This window comes from Pleuronectes platessa, chromosome 20 (assembly GCF_947347685.1).
Source record: "Pleuronectes platessa chromosome 20, fPlePla1.1, whole genome shotgun sequence".
Lineage (NCBI taxonomy): Eukaryota > Metazoa > Chordata > Actinopteri > Pleuronectiformes > Pleuronectidae > Pleuronectes > Pleuronectes platessa.
Window position 1 is genome coordinate 18,627,678 of NC_070645.1, and position 12,953 is coordinate 18,640,630.

Below are 12,953 nucleotides of genomic sequence, written 5' to 3' on the forward strand. Positions count from 1 at the left end.
TTTTTTTTATATCTGATACGACGTTTTGTGGCACCAACTCAAATCTTGGCGTCTTTTTCAAAGGACTCGTCTTTTGACAGGAACAAGCTGTCACAGTACTCCGCTGCTGCTCAGTATCTGATCCCATCGGGGACGTGAGCGGACGAGAACAGCATCTGATGCAGAGCTCAAGAGCAGAGGCAGACTCCTTCCAGTGATTCAGATGCTTCAGAGCGTCTCCTGATAAATTCAGCAGTCTCCCAGCTCCTCAGCTGAGAACATCAAGCCCTCGTCTGAGGAGCCGGACGTCGGCTTTGATCCAAGTTTCCAGCAACAAAACTTACGACGAAGGAACAAAAAAATGGAAAACATGCTATTTCCGTCCTTTTTGTCCACTTTAAGAATATGAAAATGAGATTATTCCTTTCTTCCTGTGACGAAGAGAAGCTTTCATGATCCTCGTCCTGATTACTGTATTGTGCTGCTTCCTTTCATACAGGAGCTACGGCGCTGCGCTATATAACACACAGTTCTTAGAAGAAACCTTTTGAAAGTAGAGACCAAATTGCTCTAATTTTCACAACCTCAGATCCACGTCTAGAATGAAGAGCTGTACTCCGAGGATGGATGATAAAAATGAAGTCGGACTTCTATATCTTAAACTTCTATGAGCAGGAACAAGATGGAGATCGATACAGGAGGAGAAAACATTACTTTATGGTTTTTCTTTTATTATATGAACAAACTTAATCTACTAAAGTCTGATATCCATCGAGACAAGTTTACTTATCAGACTGCAACTCAGAGCCTGACCAATATTTTGTAGATTTTGATACCAATGGCCAATTTACTTTATAAAGGACATTTACTGTATTTTTTTAGATTGTTTTTTGCTTCTATTCGCTAAACCTCCATGAGCCCTGACTCAGTCTGACAAATTCAAGTACGGTCAAGATCACAACCTGAAGAGAAAACATAACTAGCGAAATGAGCTACATTTTAAATACTTATAAAATAGAGTATATGGAAGAGACAATGTGCAGAACAAGAAGAAGAGATGGAGGGAAACTGAAGAGAGCAGGTGAAGCAGATGAGAGGAGAAGAGGAAAAGTGAAAAAATAACAAAGTAGCTTTTATGAAATGAAAATGAAATATCTTAAATCAATGAAAGATGTGTTTGTTTATCTGCGGACGAGATGAACAAAAGATCCTGAAATCAAATGAAACACACAAAGTGTCAGATGATGTGTCGGTACCAGAAGAAAAACTTTCTATTGATATTTTCTTCTAGCCCGTTGATACTTGATTTAAGATTCAAGTAAATAAAATCATTTCTCACTTAATCAGTTTTTTTTGCGCCTATTCTCTAAATTTCCAGTATAACACCAGCAGCACCAGCAGCAGCAGTGGTTGTTGTTGTACTGGTGTTATTCCCATGAATCTAGCAATTTATTTTAGTCTCACAAAAGAGCAGCGAGTGAATCTGGTTGAAAAGCCTCACTTGTGCCGTCTTGTTTCTGCCTGAAGGAGGAGAGACGGCCGAGGTGGTTAATTAGCAACGGAAGTAACGCAACCCACACACACACACACACACAAAACAGACGTATAACACACACACACACACAAACTGTGGGTTTTCTTTGTTTTGTTCTCTTCTCAGCAGCTACAACTAATCCTAATTACTTTATTCAGGCTCTTTGTTTGTCACATACATGTTCTGGTGCTTCCACAGTTCTCTACGCAGGATGTTAAAGCAGCGCTGATGCACTTGATGAATGTTGCCGTGTTCCCGCTGACGCACACGCTCCGACACACACTGTGTCCCGGCTGCGGCTGAATATCTCCAGCTGGCGTATCGACAAAACCCGCGTCCCCCAACAACGCCCGCTGCACACGGCGTCCACATCCAATCCGTGAAATTGACTTACAGTTCTTTGAATTCACTTTAGCCGCCTTATCACCGAGAATTCATAGCTTAGCTGTGTTTTGTGTGACACAACAGAGAAGCTGCCGGCGTCCCCTCACAGCACGAGGCCCATTTTCTTTTCGTGCAGAATTCAAATGCAAATTTCAGGAGCTTGTGGACGTTGAATCGTAAATAATTAGTAGAAGTCGCTCACTTTCATTTAAGATACATGAAAGTATTTGATCAGGGAGCTTTTAGAAAGAAACAATACACAAAACCCAAGAGCCCGATCACTGCTTTGATGTTTATTGTCATTATTATTGTTATTGTGATAGTTTTTATATAAGGATCAGGCTGATTTGAACTGATATGACTCTATGATGCCGTTCAGGCTGTGGACTCAGCAGAGGTTATGGATTTATGACGAGCGTGTGAGCGTCAGGCGGATGCTGATGGATTGATTGTCACCTCCGAGGCATGAAAGTCAAATCAGTCGCACCAAGTCGCTCTCGGGATTAATTGCAGTCGAGGTTCCAGGTTCCAGAGAGAAGAGCGGCAGCAGCTTATACAGAGTTGATGGAGGGTTTGAGAAAACGCTCGCTCGCCCCCCTGGGAGTCGTCTTGGAAGAGAGATGGAGTTGGATGAACAGTTGGTGAGTTTTTGAGGACTTAATGTTCTTCTGTGAGCTGCTCTCACATCACAGGCAATATACTTGAAAGGATATTCTGTGCAGCGCGGTTGTAATTTATTTCATTTCGTGATTTTAATTACAGATCGGGAACATTTTTATCTTCTCTTAATGAGGAGAATGATGCTGAACTCGAGGTTTATGTTGCCAATATTGTGAAATTAGAGATTGTTCATTGCATTGCGTTGGAATAAAAACACCAAGATTACTTTTTTAAAACAACTGCTTCCTATCGGGCTCACGCGACAGATGTTGTCATGGCATATTTAAAGGTTGGGCTCGTTTGATGCTTCTTTAATGGACCCGTGTTGCCGGGGCATAAACTTTTACTCTGCAGATCTTGGCTCAGTTCCTTTGTTGCATCATTACCTCGTGCAGGGCGTTCCACTTTCTCCTCAGGTTTTGGTTCTGGCTGTTATTTGCACCATGTCCATTCAGGTGGTGATAATCATTTGCTTTATTGTGCTAATGTTAGTTTGAATTCATATGAGCCGATATAAGTTTTTATTACTTAAGCTCTTAAAGGAACACTATGCAACTTTTCTCACCGTGAAATAGCAGCTTTCTATTAATAATGTAAATTTAAGAGAAGAGTTTTTGCACTTTCAATGGATTTGTTAGAAGTTAATATGTAAAATTTCAAGTTCCAATTTCCCTTAGCAAGACAAACATTTTGTAATCTATCTTCTTATTGTCATTTTTGGCTATTAAAAGTAAAATATTTAGGTTTTGGCACCGTTTGGACACCAGCACTGTTTTAAAAGTATTGATCAAACAAAGGTATTGGGAAAAACAAACCAGCTGATTCCCACTTCTGACCCTGAGGAGGGACAACATGAGGAAACTTTGCGTCATGTGCTTTTCAAATCTACATGATGGATGAGATCGATCTTCTCTGACCCTCACAGAAGTTGGTCAGGACAAAGCTTCTCTGTTTTTCAGATGTTAAAACAATATTTTTCTGACCTTAATGGTGAATTCAGCAGAAGTGGTGAAAGATTCATATTGCCGTTCATTTGCTCATAAATCACGTCGGTCAGAAGTAGAACTCAAATTCCTCTGTGCTGAGGAAACAGCAGAGAAATCCACACACAGCCGCATTATGAGAAATCCTCCTCTGAGATCCACACCAATCAAAATAAATTACCAGAAATATAAGAGGGGCCAGATTTTTAATTAAAACTCCCATTGAGTTCTTTTACGAACCTATTTTACTGCTTATCTAATTCAAAGGGTGGCAGAGATTTAAGAGTGTATCACCGGACTGGAAACTTCTTTTTATTTAGCCACCAGCAGACGCCCCAGTTCTCCACCAGCAGCTTCTGTGTCTTTTTATCAGACCGGTCATCATCAGGAGCCTCGGGCGTTGACAAACGACCTGGAACGGACACGGAAAATCCCATTTCATCCAGAAGTTAACACGGCGACCCTGCTCACCTTGCAGCCAGCGACCCCCCCCCCTACCCAACAGAAACAACCCACTGCAGCCGCCTGACAGTGATTTGTAATCACACGGGGATGTATTGTGTGGAGGTTATGGGTTTGAAGCTGGGGTCGTTAAAGTAGCATTTTTCCATTCCTCTCAGCGATGCACAAATTCCGTCCCTCTTATCTGTTTCTATTACGTTCACGCTGGAGGTGGGAGAAGCTTTATAAACTTCTCCCTCAGACGACGTCTCCAGCTTGATGAGCTCTCACCTACAACAATGTGCAGAAGCAGGTTCTTTTCTCTCTCTTTCTCTATTCTACCCATACGTGTCTGCTGAGGACTGTGTTTCCTCTCCACTGGTACAAAACCCACTCAGGATAACACTGAATGCATTGAGCGGCGTGAACGCAGCTGCATTCATTATGTATTGTGTTACGAGGGGGGGGAGCAGATATGGCCGACTGAGAGCGCGACGTGGTGAACAGTCCAACTCGTAGAACTGACTGCAGTGCAGTGGAAGGAAACTTAACTCTCCTTCTCGTGGTAATAACTAGATCTGCTGCACTGTTCTGTCTTTTTTAATTAAGCTGTGATATTACACACGAGGCCAAATCGATTTTAAAGCGTTAATGAAGCTGAAAACACAATGAAGCCGCCGAGTGCTTTGAGAGTTCTGCCCCTCAGGTTGCACACGGGCCCCCCCCCACCCTGCTCGTGGAGGTTGTGTGGGGCCGTTTGCAGCCTGAGAGGAGAACCTGCAGACAGGAGCTGATCTCAGACCTGCACTGAACCCCGGACTTTCTGCAGACTCTCTCCAGTTGGTTCCTGAAGATCCCTCAGTAATACAGGAGGAGCCAATGTGAGAAAACCACAGGAGATGTTTCTGCAGGATGAACCACAAGCGAGTGGGGGTGGGGAAGATGTTTCTATCACGTGACACACACAAAAACTGAAACTAACTAAGTGAAAACAAATATCTCGGATCCAAAATGCAAAACCATAAAGATAAGACCTATAGTCTGCTGTCCATACAACCTCTTTATTTCCTCAGCCTCACTCGAGTGTGTCACCTGGTATCTCTTCCTCCCCGCTCTCCCTCCCTCCCCCCGTCCTGGCTCTGCCTCCCTGGGGTGAGGCTGCGGGTTAGAGCCGTGCCCGGGGCAGGAGGCTGTATTAATAAGACACACTTCCATGGAACGGTATAAGATCAGAGGAGGAAGCAGAGCCCTGGGCTAAAGCACAACAAATACAGGTACAGGAGGAAGGAGAAGGAGAGTGAGGGTAAGAGAGAGGCAGAAAACCTCGGCCCCTTTTTACTCCACCTGTTCACGGGGGAATGTTTTCATTCTGCCACACTGTTCTGTTTGAAAGGCCTGAACGTGGAGTGTGGAGGCAATGTGGCCCCCCGTTGTGAATGTGGCCACAGATCCACGGCAGGAAGCTGCTACTGATATGTTCCACATCACGTCTACTAACTACTAACTCTGCTACAGATACACATGATGTCCACAGGAGTTTAGAGCTGCTAAAAGGGAGAAGATTGGTTTTAGTTTAAAAACTGCAGGGCTGTGTTTTTGTCTGGACGAGCAGAAACTGAGATGTTTGGAAAATGTGACGTGGACGTTCAGAACCCATTGCTGATTGGGTCTTTTCGGTCATGACGTAGCCTTCACTGATTCGCCAAGCTTCAGTCACATGACGGATGAAAACATCTGGCAATAGCCTCGTCTAGCAATGTAGAGCTAAACATGGAGGATTGATCCCAAACATCTGCATTTAACAATGATACAACTGCTGCTCCATGTGTTGGAGATGAGCTATTATTCATACAATCTGTTATTCAAACTGTGTGTTAGTATGGACAAGGATTAAAACTGATACAGATCCAAAACGCTCTCGATAAAACAAATAATTTTAGTTGTAAAAGCCATTATCATACTAAAACGCAGAAGTATGGATAATTAGCCAGAATGTGGAAGGTCAACTTGCATTGATAATCCCACAGAGGCAAACAAGGGATCATCTTAACAGCAGGGTAGCATCCTCTCCAGATAAGAGATGATATCCAGGGTGCTGAGGAAGAATACCATCTTCTGAAAAGAGCAGGAAACAAAGGATTGGAGATGGAGCGATGATAAGGTCTAAAATGATGAGCGCAGCGGGGGGGGCTCAAGGAAAGGGCAGCGGTGGGAAGCAGAGGAAAGATCTAAGGTGCATCTTGTGTCTCGGGGTGCGAGGATAAAAGGGTAAGATCAGCGGTTCAGTGAGAAATAAAGATGAAGAAAGGCTCCTTAAAGAGATGCAGGTCCTTTTGAGTTTAAAAGTAGAAACCTTAAGACCTGTCAATCTCTCTGACCACTCGTTCAGCTCCATCACATCTGTCTTCTCACCCGTTCAGCTCCATCATATCTGTCTTCTCACCCGTTCAGCTCCATCACATCTGTCTTCTCACCCGTTCAGCTCCATCATATCTGTCTTCTCACCCGTTCAGCTCCATCATATCTGACTTCTCACCCGTTCAGCTCCATCACATCTGTCTTCTCACCCGTTCAGCTCCATCATATCTGTCTTCTCACCCGTTCAGCTCCATCATATCTGTCTTCTCACCCGTTCAGCTCCAACACATCTGTCTTCTCACCCGTTCAGCTCCATCACATCTGTCTTCTCACCCGTTCAGCTCCATCATATCTGTCTTCTCACCCGTTCAGCACCATCATATCTGTCTTCTCACCCGTTCAGCTCCATCACATCTGCCTTCTCACCCGTTCAGCTCCATCATATCTGTCTTCTCACCCGTTCAGCTCCAACACATCTGTCTTCTCACCCGTTCAGCTCCATCACATCTGTCTTCTCACCCGTTCAGCTCCATCATATCTGTCTTCTCACCCGTTCAGCACCATCATATCTGTCTTCTCACCCGTTCAGCTCCATCACATCTGCCTTCTCACCCGTTCAGCTCCATCACATCTGTCTTCTCACCCGTTTAGCTCCATCATATCTGTCTTCTCACCCGTTCAGCTCCATCATATCTGTCTTCTCCCCCGTTCAGCTCCATCACATCTGTCTTCTCACCCGTTCAGCACCATCATATCTGTCTTCTCACCCGTTCAGCACCATCATATCTGTCTTCTCACCCGTTCAGCACCATCACATCTGTCTTCTCCCCCGTTCAGCTCCATCACATCTGTCTTCTCACCCGTTCAGCACCATCATATCTGTCTTCTCACCCGTTCAGCTCCATCATATCTGTCTTCTCACCCGTTCAGCTCCATCACATCTGTCTTCTCACCCGTTCAGCTCCATCATATCTGTCTTCTCACCCGTTCAGCTCCATCACATCTGTCTTCTCACCCGTTCAGCTCCATCACATCTGACTTCTCACCCGTTCAGCTCCATCATATCTGACTTCTCACCCGTTCAGCACCATCATATCTGTCTTCTCACCCGTTCAGCTCCATCATATCTGTCTTCTCACCCGTTCAGCTCCATCACATCTGTCTTCTCACCCGTTCAGCTCCATCATATCTGTCTTCTCACCCGTTCAGCTCCATCATATCTGTCTTCTCACCCGTTCAGCTCCATCATATCTGTCTTCTCACCCGTTCAGCACCATCATATCTGTCTTCTCACCCGTTCAGCACCATCATATCTGTCTTCTCACCCGTTCAGCTCCATCATATCTGTCTTCTCCCCCGTTCAGCTCCATCACATCTGTCTTCTCACCCGTTCAGCACCATCATATCTGTCTTCTCACCCGTTCAGCACCATCATATCTGTCTTCTCACCCGTTCAGCACCATCACATCTGTCTTCTCACCCGTTCAGCTCCATCATATCTGTCTTCTCACCCGTTCAGCTCCATCATATCTGTCTTCTCACCCGTTCAGCTCCATCATATCTGTCTTCTCACCCGTTCAGCACTATCATATCTGTCTTCTCACTCGTTCAGCTCCATCACATCTGTCTTCTCACTCGTTCAGCTCCATCACATCTGTCTTCTCACTCGTTCAGCTCCATCACATCTGTCTTCTCACCCGTTCAGCTCCATCACATCTGTCTTCTCACCCGTTCAGGCCCCAGCGACGGCAATTACCATCTTATATGTATATAAAAGAGGCTCATTTATCAAGATGCCAAATGGAGTCAAACATAAAATAATGGATCTGCGTGGAAAAAAAAGCAATACCCATTATTCACCACCGAGATTTACATGAAGGGCTCCATTTTGTACACTTGTATAAAAGCAGTCGGGGGGGCGTTTGGCTTTGCTGATCTGAAGCTGCCCTCGCAAGCACGTTCTGAATTAAAGCGCATTGTGATGGTAATTCTGTCGCCTCTAATGGACAATTAGATATGCCGGCGGATAGAGAGCACGCCGCGTAACAATCTCTGGATTTCTAATTACCGCTCCGAATGGCCTGGTTGCTCGGGCGCCTGTGGATCAGGGAAGCAATGAGGCAGAGGAGAGCCCGGGTGGAGTGAAGGTGAAAGGGGCCACGTGTTGGATTAGACTTCTCCTTCCCTGATAGCGGCCTGACGCATGGAGAGCGGCGTGAACCTTCATACATCTGGATCATGATGGCTGCCTGCGGGGGGGTTTCCTCTCGTGGCTCCACTGTGTTTGTGCTGGAAGCTTTTGAATTCAGATATAATGGAAACTGGGTCTTTTCACTGGGTCAGATTCGAGAGCACATTACAAACATAGATCCATACAAGTTATTGTTTGATGGATAAAAGATGTGAGCGGTATATTCCTATCAATATCTAGAATCTCAAACTTTGGCTTTTTTTCGCCACTTTGTTCACATCTCTCCATAAAACTTTTGCAGCCCCAGAACCTTTTGTCCAATGTGACCTTGTGATTCTCACAGCTCATGCATTCCGTGCTTTCATATTTCTGCTCTCACACTTCTCTGTGGATCTGTGAAACCTTCCCTGCTGCTCTGCGGAGGTCGGGGCTCATGTCGCTGACGCTTGTTTTCAGGTTTTTCTTCTTCTGACAATGCAGCTGTTGTTGTCTTCTGTCAATACGTTCCAGGGCTGCAGCTCAGTGCACCAGTTCCCTTCTCTCTCTTTTTCCATGAATTTTACAAATCGTTGGCTCGTCCCATTGTCTGTGAAATGGCTCTGATTGATTTTTTTGCTTCTCGCGCAGACAGCTCTCTGCTCTTTGTGTTATTCTTTTAATCTTTTAAACAAGAACGACATCTTCACAAGTCACATCTTGATTTAAACTCAAGGAAATAAAAGCTGAAACTCATATTTATCTTTTGATGAAGAGTTTGAATAGTTTTCCAGGGGATTGTTTTCATGCCGTTGAAGAGATACTGGAAACTTAACCGTGTTTCTTAAGCTCTAAACCAAATTATCCATATCTTCTTTGATGAAATCCATTCATTCTGGTTTGAAAATCCTATTTTTCATTTGACATTTATGGATTGAACATTGCTCAGAGAACCACCTAGTGTCTCAAACTGTCTCGGACCTTGCAGAGGTGATGCACATGTCCTCTCACACATTAGCAGCATCTCTATCTCATGACATTTACACACAGTATATTTGAAAAGGTCAACACACTCTAAATAAAGGTGGGCACCCTCATGTCAACCTCTTTGTGTTGAGTAACGTGGCGTTCAGTGTCTTATTAAAATATGGTTTTATTAATATTCTCTCTCTCTGTCCTTCTTCCATCTCTCAGGTTATGAGCTGTTGTACCGTAATCGTGACGGAGACGTCGTCAAGTACAACGTCGACACCGATGAAACGACAATCCTGGTTCACAACAAAAAGTTTGTAAGTCTCTTCTCTTCCTTACTCACGATCACACAAGAAGAATTGACCAACGCTGCGCATGAATTTGAATAAAAAACCTTTTTCTAATTAGATCAGCAAATCAAAGCACCCACAGCTCTTTTCTTTATTTTTTATTACAAAGCTTAATGGAATGATCCATTATTGTTGTAAAAAGGAAGCTGTGTAGTTTACCACTCGGGGCTGGGTTGTGTTGAGATGGAGTTGTGGCGTCAGCGCCGCAGCAGCTGTGTCGACGCCACACAACATTATATCCGGCATCAAACCACCGAGCCCCAGTGCAGAGATTAACGCAACTCCCGTTTGCTTCCGGAGCCGAGCAATCCGTCAAACGCAGTCGTTTAATGAGCAGTTTAATGAAAAAAAGAACCACGCATGGTTAAAGGTCTCATCTCGTGGTCTCCTCTGCTTCACAGGAAATGTACAAAGCCAGCAAGTACGAGGTGTCGCCCGACATGAAGCACGTGCTGCTGGCCTACAACGTCGCACCGGTGAGCTTCTCATTTGTTTGCTTGTTTTTTGAATTAGCAGGCTGACAGCTAAATATGTCAGCCGCCTCCACTGGGGGCGGGGGGGCGGCTGTGATTATGTAAAGGCAGGAGGGAAGGAGGGAAGGAGGGAGGGAGGGAGGGAGGAGAAAGTAATCACGGCGGGGTGTGACGGCCTGCCGCACACCGCCGCCTGTCAGCAATGGCAGCGGGGGCCGGCACAGCCGAGTGGAACTGTAGTGAGGGGGTGGGGGTGGGGGGGGACGCAGAAACACAAACAGACCCCTCGGCGCCGGGGGGGGGGGGGGAAGAAAACGACAGCAGGAACAGGAAGTATTGGCCGGGAATTTGTCATTTCTGTTCAATTCCACGTGAGGTTTCCCACAACCGCAGCAGCTCTGCCTCGGAGCACTTCTCCTCGTGGTGCAGGTGTAGATCAGGTTCAGTGAATCGTTTCTCTGACTGATGTCACACGACCTGGTGCCGTGTCGCTGGCGTGTCGCTGGCGTGTCGCTGGCGTGTGCGGAGGATGTAACCTTGTGTGACTGTCTGAGATGAAGGGGGACGTGTCACTACACACTGGAGACGTCTGGTGTGTTGCACTGCACGTGTTTGCGTTTCTTTTTCCATCCGAAGCTCCGACACCTTGATAGATGACAGTCGTTCCCCCCCCCCCCCCCCACATGCAGCGCTCCTCTCTAGCATGCAGAACGGATCCCGACTGTTTGCTATAGATACAGATTCAGAGCGTGCTGACGCCTCGAGCCTTTGAATATGAATGTGTCTCTGGAGATCAGTGACTTAATGTGTTCCTGCACTGCTCATAAACACATACAGGAAATCATCTGTCAATAATAATATACACTTAGAGACGGAATAGAGATTATTTTTAATGGAATTGAAATGCCAGGTCCAGCTCAGATCATAGAAAAAAACAGCCTGAATACTCAAAAAAATATATAATTTGATTGATTTTGCTTTTTCTGTTGCTCTCTATGGTTTATGATTAGACTCTAACTGTCATTATTAAGTGGCTGTTGCCAGCAGCACTTCTTCTATCGCTCGTCAGTCACATCCATGTTTTGCCCAAAGACACTTGGACAGTTGGAGCCAGGGATCAAACCACTGACCTTTCACAGTCAGTGGACAGTTCTCCAGAGGCAGAGCCGCACAGGGCAATGCCTCAGTATTTCATGTGAGTGCGTTGTGCAGTGTTATCGTCCCCTGATGTGATTCCTCTCTTCACCTGCAGGTGTACCAGTATTCCTACACAGCGTTCTACATCATCTGCAGCTTGGAGACTCCGTAAGTAGGAGACAGGGCCATTTCCACTCTGCCTCATCCTCTCCCCCTGCTGTATCCCACCTGACCTCAGTGCCCGGGACTCATTCCCACCTGTTCTCACTCCCACCTCCCACAAAGCCCCGAGGGAAACTCCAGACACGGCACTGATTCTATCTGTGGAGGTAGAAAGTGATCTATGACCTGGCAGCAAGAACCCTAATCCTGCACGTCCGTCCTCTCAGATTCAGAATCAGATGCAGAACTATCTCATTAGACAGACGCCCGGCAGACGGACATGTTTAACTTGAGAACAAGACTTTTTCTAACGTCTGTCAGCACTGGATAGTTTAACTGTCAAGAGAGAGAAAGAGCCATTAGTGAAACATGACAAGTTTCCAGTCTTAGCTGCATTTTTACATCCTCTCTCTCTCTCCTCAAGTCCTACGGCACCGCCCCTCTTAACGACGCCAAGGACACGAGCAAACAATAAAGTCAAAGTCAAACGCAAACAAAAACAAGGCCATCGTAAAGACAAACAACGAGCTCATCAAAAGCAGAAGATTAAAAAGTTTAGAGTGATGGGAAGATGGGAAGGTAGAAGAAATGTATTATGCATGCATGAAAGCTATGAATGTTTTTAAAGGGGATTTGATGTCTAATCTTAGTTTACACAAGAAAATTCATTATCGCGTTTGATTTAAACTTTAAAGCACAACTCACTTTTTCAAAATAGCAAGTTTACAAAGCCAGGGATTTGTATAAATCTGTATCTGAGACCAACTAGGTGACGCTCATTTTGTTCTTAAAATAGCCACCTCACTTATTTCCCTTTTTAAAATAAACAGTACGACAGCCCGGTCAGCAACTCGCCTGCTCAAATCTATTTGTGTGCTGCCACCTAGTGGTTTGGTGCCGAACCTCCCTCCACAGCGGATGACCTCGTTCCTCCTCGGCTCCAGACACAGACCCAGAGTCAGTGGCACCTTTAATTCTGAAGCCTGCACTGCACAGCACTTTCCCCAATGAGTGGAGGTGACACTGTTACACAGTGTTGGTATTTATAGACACACTTAAAAACCTTTGTTCTCACATGCTCTACACTTGTTCTCCTGCCGCTCTGCTTGAGGTGCACGCTCACCGTGTGTGTGTGTGTGTCTGTGTCTCCTATCTGATATCATTGTGTCCCCTCGTCTGTGCACTTCAGGGAGACGTGGAACTTGAACCCTCCAGAGGTGCGGAACGCTCAGCTGCAGTATGCGGGCTGGGGGCCCCAGGGTCAGCAACTGGTAAGAACGGCACTTCCCAGTCACTGACAAACTTGGATTTGTAAAAACTATATATATATTTTAATAATTTGAACGCAATGAC

At 45.4% G+C, this 12,953-nt stretch overlaps 1 protein-coding gene across 1 annotated transcript in view; it reads left to right on the forward strand.

Annotated features, from left to right (window-relative positions):
- Positions 1–12,953, forward strand: part of LOC128425891 (dipeptidyl aminopeptidase-like protein 6) — a 92,545-nt gene that overhangs the window by 58,085 nt on the left and 21,507 nt on the right. The window contains exons 4-7 of the mRNA XM_053412729.1: positions 9,701–9,795; positions 10,230–10,304; positions 11,554–11,606; positions 12,790–12,871. Of these exons, the coding sequence (XP_053268704.1) occupies positions 9,701–9,795; positions 10,230–10,304; positions 11,554–11,606; positions 12,790–12,871 (305 nt within the window). The remainder of the gene's footprint in view (positions 1–9,700; positions 9,796–10,229; positions 10,305–11,553; positions 11,607–12,789; positions 12,872–12,953) is intronic.